Here is a 19,249-nt window from a genome sequence, read left to right as displayed (position 1 = left end):
AGACTTGTCTGAGGGGTAGATTGTTGCATCGTGAGGTTGTGAGAGACTTGTCTGAGGGGTAGATTGTTGCATCGTGAGGTTGTGAGAGACTTGTCTCTGGGGTAGAATGTTGCATCGTGAGGTTGTGAGAGACTTGTCTGAGGGGTAGATTGTTGCATCGTGAGGTTGTGAGAGACTTGTCTCTGGGGTTAGATTGTTGCATCGTGAGGTTGTGAGAGACTTGTCTCCGGGGTAGATTGTTGCATCGTGAGGTTGTGAGAGACTTGTCTCAGGGGTAGATTGTTGCATCGTGAGGTTGTGAGAGACTTGTCTCCGGGGTTAGATTGTTGCATCGTGAGGTTGTGAGAGACTTGTCTCAGGGGTAGATTGTTGCATCGTGAAGTTGTGAGAGACTTGTCTCCGGGGTTAGATTGTTGCATCGTGAGGTTGTGAGAGACTTGTCTCCGGGGTAGATTGTTGCATCGTGAGGTTGTGAGAGACTTGTCTCTGGGGTAGATTGTTGCATCGTGAGATTGTGAGAGACTTGTCTCAGGGGTAGATTGTTGCATCGTGAGGTTGTGAGAGACTTGTCTCAGGGGTAGAATGTTGCATCGTGAGGTTGTGAGAGACTTGTCTCTGGGGTAGATTGTTGCATCGTGAGGTTCTGAGAGACTTGTCTCCGGGGCAGATTGTTGCATCGTGAGGTTGTGAGAGACTTGTCTCTGGGGTAGATTGTTGCATCGTGAGGTTGTGAGAGACTTGTCTACGGGGTAGATTATTGCATCGTGAGGTTTTGAGAGACTTGTCTCAGGGGTAGATTGTTGCATCGTGAGGTTGTGAGAGACTTGTCTGAGGGGCAGATTGTTGCATCGTGAGGTTGTGAGAGACTTGTCTCTGGGGTTAGATTGTTGCATCGTGAGGTTGTGAGAGACTTGTCTCAGGGGTTAGATTGTTGCATCGTGAGGTTGTGAGAGACTTGTCTCTGGGGTAGATTGTTGCATCGTGAGGTTGTGAGAGACTTGTCTCTGGGGTTAGATTGTTGCATCGTGAGGTTGTGAGAGACTTGTCTGAGGGGTAGATTGTTGCATCGTGAGGTTGTGAGAGACTTGTCTCAGGGGTAGATTGTTGCATCGTGAGGTTGTGAGAGACTTGTCTGAGGGGTAGATTGTTGCATCGTGAGGTTGTGAGAGACTTGTCTCTTGGGTTAGATTGTTGCATCGTGAGGTTGTGAGAGACTTGTCTCCGGGGTAGATTGCTGCATCGTGAGGTTGTGAGAGACTTGTCTCAGGGGTAGATTGTTGCATCGTGAGGTTGTGAGAGACTTGTCTGAGAGGTAGATTGTTGCATCGTGAGGTTGTGAGAGACTTGTCTCTGGGGTTAGATTGTTGCATCGTGAGGTTCTGAGAGACTTGTCTCCGGGGCAGATTGTTGCATCGTGAGGTTGTGAGAGACTTGTCTCAGGGGTTAGATTGTTGCATCGTGAGGTTGTGAGAGACTTGTCTCTGGGGTAGATTGTTGCATCGTGAGGTTGTGAGAGACTTGTCTACGGGGTAGATTATTGCATCGTGAGGTTGTGAGAAACTTGTCTCAGGGGTAGATTGTTGCATCGTGAGGTTGTGAGAGACTTGTCTGAGGGGTAGATTGTTGCATCGTGAGGTTGTGAGAGACTTGTCTCTGGGGTTAGATTGTTGCATCGTGAGGTTGTGAGAGACTTGTCTGAGGGGTAGATTGTTGCATCGTGAGGTTGTGAGAGACTTGTCTCAGGGGTAGATTGTTGCATCGTGAGGTTGTGAGAGACTTGTCTGAGGGGTAGATTGTTGCATCGTGAGGTTGTGAGAGACTTGTCTCTGGGGTTAGATTGTTGCATCGTGAGGTTGTGAGAGACTTGTCTCCGGGGTAGATTGCTGCATCGTGAGGTTGTGAGAGACTTGTCTCCGGGGCAGATTGTTGCATCGTGAGGTTGTGAGAGACTTGTCTCTGGGGTAGATTGTTGCATCGTGAGGTTGTGAGAGACTTGTCTCAGGGTAGATTGTTGCATCGTGAGGTTCTGAGAGAATTGTCTCTGTGGTAGATTGTTGCATCGTGAGGTTCTGAGAGACTTGTCTATGGGGTAGATTGTTGCAAAGTGAGGTTGTGAGAGACTTGTCTCAGGGGTAGATTGTTGCATCGTGAGGTTGTGAGAGACTTGTCTCTGGGGTAGATTGTTGCATCGTGAGGTTGTGAGAGACTTGTCTCTGTGGTAGATTGTTGCATCGTGAGGTTCTGAGAGACTTGTCTCCGGGGCAGATTGTTGCATCGTGAGGTTGTGAGAGACTTGTCTCCGGGGCAGATCGTTGCATCGTGAGGTTGTGAGAGACTTGTCTCTGGGGTAGATTGTTGCATCGTGAAGTTCTGAGAGACTTGTCTCTGGGGTAGATTGTTGCATCGTGAAGTTCTGAGAGACTTGTCTCTGGGGTAGATTGTTGCATCGTGAGGTTGTGAGAGACTTGTCTATGGGGTTAGATTGTTGCATCGTGAGGTTGTGAGAGACTTGTCTCTGGGGTAGAATGTTGCATCGTGAGGTTCTGAGAGGCTTGTCTCTGGGGTAGATTGTTGCATCGTGAGGTTGTGAGAGACTTGCCTCAGGGTAGATTGTTGCATCGTGAGGTTGTGAGAGACTTGTTTCTGGGGTAGAATGTTGCATCGTGAGGTTCTGAGAGACTTGTCTCTGGGGTAGAATGTTGCATCGTGAGGTTGTGAGAGACTTGTCTCTGGGGTAGAATGTTGCATCGTAAGGTTGTGAGAGCCTTGTGTCCGGGGTAGAATGTTGCATCGTGAGGTTGTGAGAGGCTTGTCTCTGGGGTAGAATGTTGCATCGTGAGGTTCTGAGAGGCTTGTCTCTGGGGTAGATTGTTGCATCGTGAGGTTGTGAGAGACTTGCCTCAGGGTAGATTGTTGCATCGTGAGGTTGTGAGAGACTTGTTTCTGGGGTAGAATGTTGCATCGTGAGGTTCTGAGAGACTTGTCTCTGGGGTAGAATGTTGCATCGTGAGGTTGTGAGAGACTTGTCTCTGGGGTAGAATGTTGCATCGTAAGGTTGTGAGAGCCTTGTGTCCGGGGTAGAATGTTGCATCGTGAGGTTGTGAGAGGCTTGTCTCTGGGGTAGAATGTTGCATCGTGAAGTTGTGAGAGACTTGTCTCCGGGGTAGATTGTTGCATCGTGAGGTTGTGAGAGACTTGTCTCTGGGGTAGATTGTTGCATCGTGAGGTTGTGAGAGACTTGTCTAAGGGGTAGAATGTTGCATCGTGAGGTTGTGAGAGACTTGTCTCCGGGGCAGATTGTTGCATCGTGAGGTTGTGAGAGACTTGTCTCTGGGGTAGAATGTTGCATCGTGAGGTTGTGAGAGACTTGTCTCTGGAGTAGATTGTTGCATCGTGAGGTTGTGAGAGATTTGTCTCTGGGGTAGAGTGTTGCATCGTGAGGTTGTGAGAGACTTGTCTCTGGGATAGATTGTTGCATCGTGAGGTTGTGAGAGACTTGTCTCCGGGGTAGATTGTTGCATCGTGAGGTTGTGAGAGACTTGTCTCTGGGGTAGATTGTTGCATCGTGAGGTTGTGAGAGACTTGTCTCTGGGGTAGAATGTTGCATCGTGCGGCTGTGAGAGACTTGTCTCCGGGCTAGATTGTTGCATCGTGAGGTTGTGAGAGACTTGTCTCATGGGTTATAATGTTGCATCGTGAGGTTGTGAGAGACTTGTCTCCCGGGTAGAATGTTGCATCATAAGGTTGTGAGAGACTTGTCTCTGGGGTAGATTGTTGCATCGTGAGGTTGTGAGAGACTTGTCTCCGGGGTAGAATGTTGCATCGTGAGGTTGTGAGAGACTTGTCTCTGGGTAGAATGTTGCATCGTGAGGTTGTGAGAGACTTGTCTCCGGGGTTAGATTGTTGCATCGTGAGGTTGTGAGAGACTTGTCTCTGGGGTAGATTGTTGCATCGTGAGGTTGTGAGAGACTTGTCTCCGGGGTAGATTGTTGCATCGTGAGGTTGTGAGAGACTTGTCTCAGGGGTAGATTGTTGCATCGTGAGGTTGTGAGAGACTTGTCTCTGGGGTAGAATGTTGCATCGTGCGGCTGTGAGAGACTTGTCTCCGGGCTAGATTGTTGCATCGTGAGGTTGTGAGAGACTTGTCTCAGGGGTTATAATGTTGCATCGTGAGGTTGTGAGACTTGTCTCCCGGGTAGAATGTTGCATCATAAGGTTGTGAGAGACTTGTCTCTGGGGTAGATTGTTGCATCGTGAGATTGTGAGAGACTTGTCTCAGGGGTAGATTGTTGCATCGTGAGGTTGTGAGAGACTTGTCTCCAGGGTAGAATGTTGCATCGTGAGGTTGTGAGAGACTTGTCTCTGGGGTTAGATTGTTGCATCGTGAGGTTGTGAAAGACTTGTCTCCGGGGTAGATTGTTACATCGTGATGTTGTGAGAGACTTGTCTCAGGGGTAGATTGTTGCATCGTGAGGTTGTGAGAGACTTGTCTCTGGGGTAGAATGTTGCATCGTGAGGTTGTGAGAGACTTGTCTCTGGGGTTAGATTGTTGCATCGTGAGGTTGTGAGAGACTTGTCTCCGGGATTAGATTGTTGCATCGTGAGGTTGTAAGAGAGTTGTCTCAGGGGTAGAATGTTGCATCGTGAGGTTGTGAGAGACTTGTCTCTGGGGTAGAATGTTGCATCGTGAGGTTGTGAGAGACTTGTCTCTGGGGTAGAATGTTGCATCGTGAGGTTGTGAGAGACTTGTCTCCGGGGTAGATTGTTGCATCGTGAGGTTCTGAGAGACTTGTCTCAGGGGTAGAATGTTGCATCGTGAGGTTGTGAGAGACTTGTCTCTGGGGTAGATTGTTACATCGTGAGGTTCTGCGAGACTTGTCTCCGGGGCAGATTGTTGCATCGTGAGGTTGTGAGAGACTTGTCCTCGGGGTAGATTGTTGCATCGTGAGGTTGTGAGAGACTTGTCTCCGGGGTTAGATTGTTGCATCGTGAGGTTGTGAGAGACTTCTCTCCGGGGTAGATTGTTGCATCGTGAGGTTGAGAGAGACTTGTCTCAGGGGTAGATTGTTGCATCGTGAAGTTGTGAGAGACTTGTCTCCGGGGTTAGATTGTTGCATCGTGAGGTTGTGAGAGACTTGTCTCCGGGGTAGATTGTTGCATCGTGAGGTTGTGAGAGACTTGTCTCTGGGGAAGATTGTTGCATCGTGAGATTGTGAGAGACTTGTCTCAGGGGTAGAATGTTGCATCGTGAGGTTGTGAGAGACTTGTCTCTGGGGCAGATTGTTGCATCGTGAGGTTCTGAGAGACTTCACTCCGGGGCAGATTGTTGCATCGTGAGGTTGTGAGAGACTTGTCTCAGGGGTTAGATTGTTGCATCGTGAGGTTGTGAGAGACTTGTCTCTGGGGTAGATTGTTGCATCGTGAGGTTGTGAGAGACTTGTCTACGGGGTAGATTATTGCATCGTGAGGTTGTGAGAGACTTGTCTCAGGGGTAGATTGTTGCATCGTGAGGTTGTGAGAGACTTGTCTGAGGGGTAGATTGTTGCATCGTGAGGTTGTGAGAGACTTGTCTCAGGGGTTAGATTGTTGCATCGTGAGGTTGTGAGAGACTTGTCTCTGGGGTAGATTGTTGCATCGTGAGGTTGTGAGAGACTTGTCTACGGGGTAGATTATTGAATCGTGAGGTTGTGAGAGACTTGTCTCAGGGGTAGATTGTTGCATCGTGAGGTTGTGAGAGACTTGTCTGAGGGGTAGATTGTTGCATCGTGAGGTTGTGAGAGACTTGTCTCTGGGGTAGATTGTTGCATCGTGAGGTTGTGAGAGACTTGTCTACGGGGTTAGATTGTTGCATCGTGAGGTTGTGAGAGACTTGTCTGAGGGGTAGATTGTTGCATCGTGAGGTTGTGAGAGACTTGTCTCTGGGGTTAGATTGTTGCATCGTGAGGTTGTGAGAGACTTGTCTGAGGGGTAGATTGTTGCATCGTGAGGTTGTGAGAGACTTGTCTCAGGGGTAGATTGTTGCATCGTGAGGTTGTGAGAGACTTGTCTGAGGGGTAGATTGTTGCATCGTGAGGTTGTGAGAGACTTGTCTCAGGGGTAGATTGTTGCATCGTGAGGTTGTGAGAGACTTGTCTCCGGGGTTAGATTGTTGCATCGTGAGGTTGTGAGAGACTTGTCTCCGGGGTAGATTGTTGCATCGTGAGGTTGTGAGAGACTTGTCTCAGGGGTAGATTGTTGCATCGTGAAGTTGTGAGAGACTTGTCTCCGGGGTTAGATTGTTGCATCGTGAGGTTGTGAGAGACTTGTCTCCGGGGTAGATTGTTGCATCGTGAGGTTGTGAGAGACTTGTCTCTGGGGTAGATTGTTGCATCGTGAGATTGTGAGAGACTTGTCTCAGGGATAGATTGTTGCATCGTGAGGTTGTGAGAGACTTGTCTCTGGGGCAGAATGTTGCATCGTGAGGTTGTGAGAGACTTGTCTCAGGGGTAGAATGTTGCATCGTGAGGTTGTGAGAGACTTGTCTCTGGGGTAGATTGTTGCATCGTGAGGTTCTGAGAGACTTGTCTCCGGGGCAGATTGTTGCATCGTGAGGTTGTGAGAGACTTGTCTCAGGGGTTAGATTGTTGCATCGTGAGTTTGTGAGAGACTTGTCTCTGGGGTAGATTGTTGCATCGTGAGGTTGTGAGAGACTTGTCTACGGGGTAGATTATTGCATCGTGAGGTTGTGAGAGACTTGTCTCAGGGGTAGATTGTTGCATCGTGAGGTTGTGAGTGACTTGTCTGAGGGGTAGATTGTTGCATCGTGAGGTTGTGAGAGACTTGTCTCTGGGGTTAGATTGTTGCATCGTGAGGTTCTGAGAGACTTGTCTCCGGGGCAGATTGTTGCATCGTGAGGTTGTGAGAGACTTGTCTCAGGGGTTAGATTGTTGCATCGTGAGGTTGTGAGAGACTTGTCTCTGGGGTAGATTGTTGCATCGTGAGGTTGTGAGAGACTTGTCTACGGGGTAGATTATTGCATCGTGAGGTTGTGAGAGACTTGTCTCAGGGGTAGATTGTTGCATCGTGAGGTTGTGAGAGACTTGTCTGAGGGGTAGATTGTTGCATCGTGAGGTTGTGAGAGACTTGTCTCTGGGGTTAGATTGTTGCATCGTGAGGTTGTGAGAGACTTGTCTCCGGGATTAGATTGTTGCATCGTGAGGTTGTAAGAGTTGTCTCAGGGGTAGAATGTTGCATCGTGAGGTTGTGAGAGACTTGTCTCTGGGGTAGAATGTTGCATCGTGAGGTTGTGAGAGACTTGTCTCTGGGGTAGAATGTTGCATCGTGAGGTTGTGAGAGACTTGTCTCCGGGGTAGATTGTTGCATCGTGAGGTTCTGAGAGACTTGTCTCAGGGGTAGAATGTTGCATCGTGAGGTTGTGAGAGACTTGTCTCTGGGGTAGATTGTTACATTGTGAGGTTCTGAGAGACTTGTCTCCGGGGCAGAATGTTGCATCGTGAGGTTGTGAGAGACTTGTCCTCGGGGTAGATTGTTGCATCGTGAGGTTGTGAGAGACTTGTCTCCGGGGTTAGATTGTTGCATCGTGAGGTTGTGAGAGACTTGTCTCCGGGGTAGATTGTTGCATCGTGAGGTTGTGAGAGACTTGTCTCAGGGGTAGATTGTTGCATCGTGAAGTTGTGAGAGACTTGTCTCCGGGGATAGATTGTTGCATCGTGAGGTTGTGAGAGACTTGTCTCCGGGGTAGATTGTTGTATCGTGAGGTTGTGAGAGACTTGTCTCTGGGGAAGATTGTTGCATCGTGAGATTGTGAGAGACTTGTCTCAGGGGTAGATTGTTGCATCGTGAGGTTGTGAGAGACTTGTCTCTGGGGCAGAATGTTGCATCGTGAGGTTGTGAGAGACTTGTCTCAGGGGTAGAATGTTGCATCGTGAGGTTGTGAGAGACTTGTCTCTGGGGTAGATTGTTGCATCGTGAGGTTCTGAGAGACTTGTCTCCGGGGCAGATTGTTGCATCGTGAGGTTGTGAGAGACTTGTCTCAGGGGTTAGATTGTTGCATCGTGAGGTTGTGAGAGACTTGTCTCTGGGGTAGATTGTTGCATCGTGAGGTTGTGAGAGACTTGTCTACGGGGTAGATTATTGCATCGTGAGGTTGTGAGAGACTTGTCTCAGGGGTAGATTGTTGCATCGTGAGGTTGTGAGAGACTTGTCTGAGGGGTAGATTGTTGCATCGTGAGGTTGTGAGAGACTTGTCTCTGGGGTTAGATTGTTGCATCGTGAGGTTCTGAGAGACTTGTCTCCGGGGCAGATTGTTGCATCGTGAGGTTGTGAGAGACTTGTCTCAGGGGTTAGATTGTTGCATCGTGAGGTTGTGAGAGACTTGTCTACGGGGTAGATTATTGAATCGTGAGGTTGTGAGAGACTTGTCTCAGGGGTAGATTGTTGCATCGTGAGGTTGTGAGAGACTTGTCTACGGGGTAGATTATTGCATCGTGAGGTTGTGAGAGACTTGTCTCAGGGGTAGATTGTTGCATCGTGAGGTTGTGAGAGACTTGTCTCAGGGGTTAGATTGTTGCATCGTGAGGTTGTGAGAGACTTGTCTCTGGGGTAGATTGTTGCATCGTGAGGTTGTGAGAGACTTGTCTACGGGGTAGATTATTGCATCGTGAGGTTGTGAGAGACTTGTCTCAGGGGTAGATTGTTGCATCGTGAGGTTGTGAGAGACTTTTCTGAGGGGTAGATTGTTGCATCGTGAGGTTGTGAGAGACTTGTCTCTGGGGTAGATTGTTGCATCGTGAGGTTGTGAGAGACTTGTCTACGGGGTAGATTATTGCATCGTGAGGTTGTGAGAGACTTGTCTCAGGGGTAGATTGTTGCATCGTGAGGTTGTGAGAGACTTGTCTGAGGGGTAGATTGTTGCATCATGAGGTTGTGAGAGACTTGTCTCTGGGGTTAGATTGTTGCATCGTGAGGTTGTGAGAGACTTGTCTGAGGGGTAGATTGTTGCATCGTGAGGTTGTGAGAGACTTGTCTGAGGGGTAGATTGTTGCATCGTGAGGTTGTGAGAGACTTGTCTCTGGGGTAGAATGTTGCATCGTGAGGTTGTGAGAGACTTGTCTGAGGGGTAGATTGTTGCATCGTGAGGTTGTGAGAGACTTGTCTCTGGGGTTAGATTGTTGCATCGTGAGGTTGTGAGAGACTTGTCTCCGGGGTAAATTGTTGCATCGTGAGGTTGTGAGAGACTTGTCTCAGGGGTAGATTGTTGCATCGTGAGGTTGTGAGAGACTTGTCTCCGGGGTTAGATTGTTGCATCGTGAGGTTGTGAGAGACTTGTCTCCGGGGTAGATTGTTGCATCGTGAGGTTGTGAGAGACTTGTCTCAGGGGTAGATTGTTGCATCGTGAAGTTGTGAGAGACTTGTCTCCGGGGTTAGATTGTTGCATCGTGAGGTTGTGAGAGACTTGTCTCCGGGGTAGATTGTTGCATCGTGAGGTTGTGAGAGACTTGTCTCTGGGGTAGATTGTTGCATCGTGAGATTGTGAGAGACTTGTCTCAGGGGTAGATTGTTGCATCGTGAGGTTGTGAGAGACTTGTCTCTGGGGTAGATTGTTGCATCGTGAGGTTCTGAGAGACTTGTCTCCGGGGCAGATTGTTGCATCGTGAGGTTGTGAGAGACTTGTCTCAGGGGTTAGATTGTTGCATCGTGAGGTTGTGAGAGACTTGTCTCTGGGGTAGATTGTTGCATCGTGAGGTTGTGAGAGACTTGTCTACGGGGTAGATTATTGCATCGTGAGGTTTTGAGAGACTTGTCTCAGGGGTAGATTGTTGCATCGTGAGGTTGTGAGAGACTTGTCTGAGGGGTAGATTGTTGCATCGTGAGGTTGTGAGAGACTTGTCTCTGGGGTTAGATTGTTGCATCGTGAGGTTCTGAGAGACTTGTCTCCGGGCAGATTGTTGCATCGTGAGGTTGTGAGAGACTTGTCTCAGGGGTTAGATTGCTGCATCGTGAGGTTGTGAGAGACTTGTCTCTGGGGTAGATTGTTGCATCGTGAGGTTGTGAGAGACTTGTCTACGGGGTAGATTATTGCATCGTGAGGTTGTGAGAGACTTGTCTCAGGGGTAGATTGTTGCATCGTGAGGTTGTGAGAGACTTGTCTGAGGGGTAGATTGTTGCATCGTGAGGTTGTGAGAGACTTGTCTCTGGGGTTAGATTGTTGCATCGTGAGGTTGTGAGAGACTTGTCTGAGGGGTAGATTGTTGCATCGTGAGGTTGTGAGAGACTTGTCTCAGGGGTAGATTGTTGCATCGTGAGGTTGTGAGAGACTTGTCTCTGGGGTAGATTGTTGCATCGTGAGGTTGTGAGAGACTTGTCTCAGGGGTAGATTGTTGCATCGTGAGGTTGTGAGAGACTTGTCTCCGGGGTAGATTGTTGCATCGTGAGGTTGTGAGAGACTTGTCTCAGGGGTAGATTGTTGCATCGTGAGGTTGTGAGAGACTTGTCTCAGGGGTAGATTGTTGCATCGTGAGGTTGTGAGAGACTTGTCTCAGGGGTAGATTGTTGCATCGTGAGGTTATGAGAGACTTGTCTCCTGGGGTAGATTGTTGCATCGTGAGTTTGTGAGAGGTTTGTCTCAGGGGTAGATTGTTGCATCGTGAGGTTGTGAGAGACTTGTCTCTGGGGTAGATTGTTGCATCGTGAGGTTCTGAGAGACTTGTCTCAGGGGTAGAATGTTGCATCGTGAGGTTGTGAGAGACTTGTCTCTGGGGTAGATTGTTGCATCGTGAGGTTGTGAGAGACTTGTCTCTGGGGTAGATTGTTGCATCGTGAGGTTGTGAGAGACTTGTCTCTGGGCTAGATTTTTGCATCGTGAGGTTGTGAGAGACTTGTCTCAGGGGTAGATTGTTGCATCGTGAGGTTGTGAGAGACTTGTCTCCGGGTTAGATTGTTGCATCGTGAGGTTGTGAGAGAATTGTCTCAGCGGTAGAATGTTGCATCGTGAGGTTGTGAGAGACTTGTCTCCGGGTTAGATTGTTGCATCGTGAGGTTGTGAGAGACGAGACGTATTTGAGAGGCATTCTTCCAGTGGATTGAAACATGATGATCTTTTTTTGCGACTGTTAAGTACCCAGGAAAGCCTCACTGAGTCTCAAGGCAATTTTTCCATGAAGATGCCGCCGAGTTATTTCATTTAAAAATAAACGGAATAAATATTGCCGTCACGCGTGACACCCCCAATTGAGTAATGCGCAGGATACATTTCTCAGCACTGGGATGTGTGACCAATGCTAATGACGCGGTATGTTCTTTTTTGTTGCTTTTAAGCTTTGGGAGGAAACCAAAGAAGCTGGAGGGAAAAGCCACGACAGCCGTGGAGAGGGAGCGCACAAACTCAACAACACGGACAAAGTATCCCGAGTCAGGCATCAAATCCAGGCCCCCGTTTTGCTGCGGGGCGCAAGTGGCACCGCCGCGCTGCCGTCTACGATGAATTACATTAAACCGGTGCCCGAATAAGGCGATGCCATCGCCGATAACGTACGCAGACGATTCCAGGAGCTCCGCCATGTCCGATTCATGGAATTTCTTCGCCCAGTCGAAAGCGTTCCTGCGGAAATGAAAAAAAAAACAAGGCAAGGGCATTTGGGGGGCGGGGGGGCGGGGTGGGGGGGGGTCGTCTCGACCGCGCCGGCACCGGGCGATTGCGCCGAACCGGGAAAACGAGCACGGGGCGGCGCATCTTGCGGAGGGGAGGCCGCACCAGCGCTTGACTGTCTGTCGGACCCAAAAACACTAAACCAGGGGGAGAGGCGGATGTTGCTCGCGACGAGATGGGCGTCAGGCACCGCGTGGCCGGATGTCGGGCGACGGGGAAAAACGGCGGAGACGCGGCCGAGCGGTTAGGTCCGCTTGCTGAAGGTTTGTCGATTCGCATCCGGCAGGCCACCCCGGTTATTAACAGCCCAAAAGCAGGAAGGCGGCTGCGGGGTGTTCTAGGATCCCCCGGGACCTCCCCCCCCCCCTTGGAACTCTCTGGAAGGGAGGCGTGGCCAGAGGCTGACACACAGGGGAGGTGTTTAAAAGCCGGGATCTCTCAACGTGTCCGGGGCCAGTCCAAGACAGAAGCCAGAAGACCAGCAGCTGGCCAGGACCCTGGGGACCCCCTAGCCCCGCTGTCCTTGTAAGGGCGGGGGACTCTGTGGGCCAGTGGTGAGAGACTCTGGCAACCCGCGGCCAGACGTCCTTGTTAAGGGTCGTGTCCGAGTGGGCCAGTGGTCAGAGGATCCTCCCCTAGGTCACTCGTAGCCGGAGGAGCTGAGGGCTGTAGTCCGGTGTAAATTCGCGATCGTCCAGAGGCTGCACCTCCCTAGGTGATGAGTAAAAATGGCTGCAGCCTTAGCGAAGGCTGAGACCGTTGCTGTTAAAGCGTTTATTGAACAAACGCGTTGCCTCCACAAGTCGTCTCCGAGAACCCGCTACAACCTTCCACCCGGGCTGTGTCAACGCCCGATTGCGATCGAGCGGGGATGGGGGTGCAGGTGTGCCCTCACATGCCGTTGGAGTCCTTCAAGTTGACGTCGGCCCCCATCCGGAGCAGCAGCTCCACGATGTCAATGAGGCCGCGGCCGGCGGCCACCATCAGCGGCGTGGCGGTCTTCTCGCTGTGCCTGTAGTCGACTGCCCAGGAGAGAGACGATCATCATCATCATCATCGGCAGCGGCGGCGGCAGCGGCGGTGGCAGGGGCAGCAGAAGCAGCTTCAGCGGCAGGTGTGCAGCAACAAATTTATTCGACCATTCGAATTCTGACGCTCACACGTAGGGAGCATTCCGAGCTGTAATGGTTGGCAGTACTGGCCTTCCAATTCGGCATTTTAAACGATGAAGCAAGTTTATTAAATCACAGCCCCCCCCGCCCCTGCCCAGCCTCCCCAACCGCTCACCTTCACCACCGCCTGTCCAAACAACACCCCCGCCCCCTAGAGCCCTCTTCAGTGTAGGCTCTTTCAAGAACAGTGGCACAAGCAAGCAAGCCAGCAATAGCGGGGCTGCACCTTAATCTGTTAAATAAGAAACAAGGCCAAACTTCGACCGGGGCCACAGCGCACGTGGGCCAATCGACGCAACCCGTCGCAAACCGTTCCACCGATAAAAAAAAAAACGGTTTACCGATTCCTGACTCTCAGAACACGGAACAATATATGCACAGCACTTTTTCAGAAGCGACCTGGTCGCAAATGACATCTCGGTAAAAGTGACTTATCACGACGTGGAAATTTATAGCAGCCAAGTACCCTGAACACACACACGTTGATTCCAAATGTGGAGGGAAAAGCCGGAGGACCCGGAGAAAAATCCACGTGACCACGGGGAGAGAGACACGCAAACTCCAAATGTACAGCAGCAGCAGGCGTCAGGGTCGGGATTAAACCCACGACCTCCTGCACACCAGGCGAGGTGGTTAACGTCTCCTAGCCACCGAGGTGTTAACCGATTCAGGAAAGGGCTACCGGTTTAACGGGGGAAGAAGTTGGGAGGGGAGGAAGGGGTGGGGGGTGGGGGGGAGGGAGGGAGGGTATTTCCCAGGCCACCCTGTTCCGTTGGCACGCTGGCCCCGGCACGCACCGCTGACGCGCTCGCTGATCAGCAGGTGCAGCAGCTGTGTGGATGCGTCCTCGTCCCTGTGCAGCCACATGTTGGCGATGCACGCGTCCATCTCCTTGACGAGCCACGGCGCCAGCTTGGAGCCGTCGCGCTCCACCTGTCCGCGCAAGAGACAAAAGATCCCCGTCGTGTAGCCGAAACAGACTGTTGGGGGCAAGCGCTGTTCGCCAGTGGCACCGATACGAAGGCCGGCACGGCGCACGAGGGGGCAGGTGGCCAGCACCACCACGCCTTTGTCTCCCGAGCGGCGATGCTGGCGCACCGTACCAGGTACTTATTTGAGGGCTAAGTCGATCTAGGCGAGGAACAGGAGCGGTTCAGATAATCGTCACATATCCTGCAACAGACTGTCGGGGCAAGCGCCATTAGCGAGCACCTACCTCGCCCGTATACCAGGCGAGGTAGTTAACATCTCCCGCCCCCACCCCAGCGTTCCACACGACATACCTCCTGTTCGAAGGCGCTCTCCCCCCCTTCGATGTTGAGAATCTTGGTTTGATCCGTGAGGAGTGCGACGCTGGCACCGCGCACTGGCACGCTCGGTCCGGTCTCCTCCTCGTACCGTTCGCTCAGATTGTTCTGCTGGCTCTCCACTGCGCACACGCAGACACAGAGATCCACCCCCCACCCCCCCCCGGTATAAAGCCTCAACAGACTGTTGGGGCAAGTGCTGTTCGCGAGCGCATGTGAAGGCTGGCACGGCGCTAGAGAAGGTGGTGGTTGTCTATATGCTGCACCAAGTGCTCATTTTAAGGCTGAGTCCACCGAAATAACAAGGAAAAACTATTTTTTTTTACCAGGTAAGGCCCATTGAGCTACGTAGCTTTTTCAGAAGTGACCTGGCCACATAAAAATGACAGCTCAAGCAAGCGGCTTGTCACCAAGTGGACATTTATAGCGGCAGCTAAACACTCTAAATGCACGTTGATTACAAATGCGGAGAGTAAAAACCAGAGGACCCGGAGAAAAATCCACACGAGCACAGAGAGAGAGAAAATGTAAACTCCAAATATAAAGGTGTTATGGTCAGAATCGAACCCACAACCTCCTCTATACCAGGCGAGGTAGCTAACATCTCCTAGCCACAGTGGCGCCCACCGTGCAAGACTGGTCCTGTGGCAGGTGCAGGACTGGTTCGGATAACCGCCACTGATATTGCCTACGAGGGTCAAAGGTCACAGATCCCCCGTGTAGCCTTAGCAGACTGTAGGGGCAAGTGCTGTTAGCGAGCAGCACCTATGAAGGTCGGCAACGGTACACGAGGGGGTGGGTGGCCAGCACCACGCCCGACCGCCTTTGTCTCCCCAGCGGCGATGTTTACTAAGCACCGCACCAGGGTACTCATTTGAGGCTGAGTCGACCTAGGGGAGGCCCGGCACCGGTTCAGATAATCACCGCCAGCGGGAATCGAACCCGAGTCGCCGGGTTCGTAGCGCAGCGTCGCGCTGACCGCTGCACCGCCGCTCCCCACCACGAGGGTCACACACAAACACAGACGCAGGCAGAGACACACACACACAGCAGTGTACACGCCTTTGTAGTGGGTTCCGGAGACACTTCGGATAGGCAACTTCTTTATGACAACACGGCACTCCCAGCAGTCCTCCTGATACACTGCTACAGCCTAGGGGACACGGCCTACTCCTAGCGTGCCTTGACACTGGTTACGCTCTCGGCTCCTCCGGCTATGATGACCCTAGGGGAGGCTACCCCTGACCCGACCCAGCCAAGGTGCGGGTCTAGACTCTGGCTTCCTTGGCCCCGGCAGTCCTAGAGTCCCACCACCGGCCCAGAGTCCCACCACTGGCCCAGAGTCCCACCACCGGCCCGCACAGCGTCCCGGCCCTTTTGAATTTTTTTCATTTTTCATTTTCATGTATTGGGTATAGCCCTGTGAGCCATGCGGCTCTTAAGTCGGGTGCAACCGCAACAAACTAAATTTGAACGCGGAACATCCCAAAGCGACGACGCGCAACACAAACATCCTGGAATTCAACAAAGCAAATATTCCACGCGCACAAAAAAAACTTATTAAAACGCTGCGTGCAAAAAAATCACAATGTGGTGCAAGCCAACAACAACAACAACAACTGTCTGGGGATCCTGAGCCCCCAGCAGCCCCTCCGCTCTTGGGCTGGTGCTGCAGTCCCTCCCCTGATTGTTCGAGGTACCGTTCCATCCATGGCGCTACACAACTTCACAGGTCATGGCAGCTATGAAGAAGCCCGGTCAGGTGATGCGATTATTCGGACTTCCTGTGTTACGGTCGTAACGTCGTGGGAATTTTTATTGTTATATATATTTTATTATTTTATTGTTTCCCTTCAACGTGGTGACTTTACCGAAAGAGCTAAGAATATGAATTCCTGGGTACCGTCCCGGCAACGCTTGACGTAGCTTCAAGCGAAACGCCGCGTATCTAATCGCTGAATCCGGCTACGGGAATTGTCCTTCAACTCACCGGGTGGGACAACTGAAACAATGACGACGGACACATCGTGAAGCGCCTGTTGCACCACGTGACGGTCTAATTAGTTTGGCGGAGGGGGTCTTGACGACACAGATTTGGCCAGATCGTTACATGGCCTAACACAATACTTCAGTAGGAATTGACGAGCCATCACGTGGCCCCACCAGACATTAGCGATAACGACACGGACGACAGTTTATAAAACAACAACACGCAACAATAACGACAACATTCACAGTGTTAATAATAATAACAACAACACGGATGACAGTTTATAAAACAACAACACACAACAATAACGACAACATTCACAGTGTTAATAATAATAACAACAACACGGACGACAGTTTATAAAACAACAACAACACACAACAATAACGACAACATTCACAGTGTTAATAATAATAACGACACGGACGACAGTTTATAAAACAACAACAACACACAACAATAACGACAACATTCACAGTGTTAATAATAATAACGACACGGACGACAGTTTATAAAACAACAACACACAACAATAACGACAACATTCACAGTGTTAATAATAATAACAACGACACGGACGACAGTTTATAAAACAACAACACACAACAATAACGACAACATTCACAGTGGTAATAATAATAACAACAACACAGACGACAGTTTATAAAACAACAACAACACACAACAATAACGACAACATTCACAGTGTTAATAATAATAATAACAACGACACGGACGACAGTTTATAAAACAACAACAACACACAACAATAACGACAACATTCACAGTGTTAATAATAATAACGACAACACGGACGACAGTTTATAAAACAACACACAACAATAACGACAACATTCACAGTGTTAATAATAATAACAACAACACGGACGACAGTTTATAAAACAACAACACACAACAATAACGACAACATTCACAGTGTTAATAATAATAACAACAACACGGACGACAGTTTATAAAACAACAACAACAACACACAACAATAACGATAACATTCACAGTGTTAATAATAATAACGACAACACGGACGACAGTTTATAAAACAACAACAACACACAACAATAACGACAACATTCACAGTGTTAATAATAATAACGACACGGACGACAGTTTATAAAACAACAACAACACACAACAATAACGACAACATTCACAGTGTTAATAATAATAACGACACGGACGACAGTTTATAAAACAACAACACACAACAATAACGACAACATTCACAGTGTTAATAATAATAACAACGACACGGACGACAGTTTATAAAACAACAACACACAACAATAACGACAACATTCACAGTGTTAATAATAATAACAACAACACGGACGACAGTTTATAAAACAACAACAACACACAACAATAACGACAACATTCACAGTGTTAATAATAATAACAACAACACGGACGACAGTTTATAAAACAACAACACACAACAATAACGACAACATTCACAGTGTTAATAATAATAATAAAAACGACACGGACGACAGTTTATAAAACAACAACAACAACACACAACAATAACGACAACATTCACAGTGTTAATAATAATAACGACAACACGGACGACAGTTTATAAAACAACACACAACAATAACGACAACATTCACAGTGTTAATAATAATAACAACAACACGGACGACAGTTTATAAAACAACAACACACAACAATAACGACAACATTCACAGTGTTAATAATAATAACAACAACACGGACGACAGTTTATAAAACAACAACAACAACACACAACAATAACGATAACATTCACAGTGTTAATAATAATAACGACAACACGGACGACAGTTTATAAAACAACAACAACACACAACAATAACGACAACATTCACAGTGTTAATAATAATAACGACACGGACGACAGTTTATAAAACAACAACAACACACAACAATAACGACAACATTCACAGTGTTAATAATAATAACGACACGGACGACAGTTTATAAAACAACAACACACAACAATAACGACAACATTCACAGTGTTAATAATAATAACAACGACACGGACGACAGTTTATAAAACAACAACACACAACAATAACGACAACATTCACAGTGTTAATAATAATAACAACACGGACGACAGTTTATAAAACAACAACAACACACAACAATAACGACAACATTCACAGTGTTAATAATAATAATAACAACGACACGGACGACAGTTTATAAAACAACAACAACAACACACAACAATAACGACAACATTCACAGTGTTAATAATAATAACGACAACACGGACGACAGTTTATAAAACAACACACAACAATAACGACAACATTCACAGTGTTAATAATAATAACAACAACACGGACGACAGTTTATAAAACAACAACACACAACAATAACGACAACATTCACAGTGTTAATAATAATAACAACAACACGGACGACAGTTTATAAAACAACAACAACAACAACAACACACAACAATAACGATAACATTCACAGTGTTAATAATAATAACGACAACACGGACGACAGTTTATAAAACAACAACAACACACAACAATAACGACAACATTCACAGTGTTAATAATAATAACGACACGGACGACAGTTTATAAAACAACAACAACACACAACAATAACGACAACATTCACAGTGTTAATAATAATAATAATAACAACAACACGGACGACAGTTTATAAAACAACAACACACAACAATAACGACAACATTCACAGTGTTAATAATAATAACAATAACAACACGGACGACAGTTTATAAAACAACAACAACACACAACAATAACGACAACATTCACAGTGTTAATAATAATAATAACAACAACACGGACGACAGTTTATAAAACAACAACACACAACAATAACGACAACATTCACAGTGTTAATAATAATAACAACGACACGGACGACAGTTTATAAAACAACAACACACAACAATAACGACAACATTCACAGTGTTAATAATAATAATAACAATAACAACACGGGCGACAGTTTATAAAACAACAACAACACTCAACAATAACGACAACATTCACAGTGTTAATAATAATAATAACAACAACACGGACGACAGTTTATAAAACAACAACACACAACAATAACGACAACATTCACG

At 48.3% G+C, this 19,249-nt stretch overlaps 1 protein-coding gene across 1 annotated transcript in view; it reads right to left on the bottom strand.

Moving 5' to 3' along the window:
• LOC142905354 (3'-5' RNA helicase YTHDC2-like) overlaps window positions 1–19,249 on the bottom strand; it is a 181,610-nt gene that overhangs the window by 147,671 nt on the left and 14,690 nt on the right. Inside the window, exons 8-11 of the mRNA XM_076062953.1 lie at window positions 14,103–14,248; window positions 13,617–13,752; window positions 12,543–12,669; window positions 11,534–11,599 (exon numbers count right to left, since the gene is read on the bottom strand). Coding sequence (XP_075919068.1) covers window positions 11,534–11,599; window positions 12,543–12,669; window positions 13,617–13,752; window positions 14,103–14,248 — 475 coding nt within the window. The remainder of the gene's footprint in view (window positions 1–11,533; window positions 11,600–12,542; window positions 12,670–13,616; window positions 13,753–14,102; window positions 14,249–19,249) is intronic.

This window comes from Petromyzon marinus, unplaced genomic scaffold, assembly GCF_048934315.1.
Source record: "Petromyzon marinus isolate PM22_M1 ecotype Great Lakes invasive population unplaced genomic scaffold, UKy_Petmar_22M1.pri1.0 PM_G_Scaffold_82, whole genome shotgun sequence".
Taxonomy (NCBI): domain Eukaryota; kingdom Metazoa; phylum Chordata; class Hyperoartia; order Petromyzontiformes; family Petromyzontidae; genus Petromyzon; species Petromyzon marinus.
Note: the sequence above shows the minus strand (reverse complement) of the source record. Positions and strands in the feature narration are given on the sequence as shown.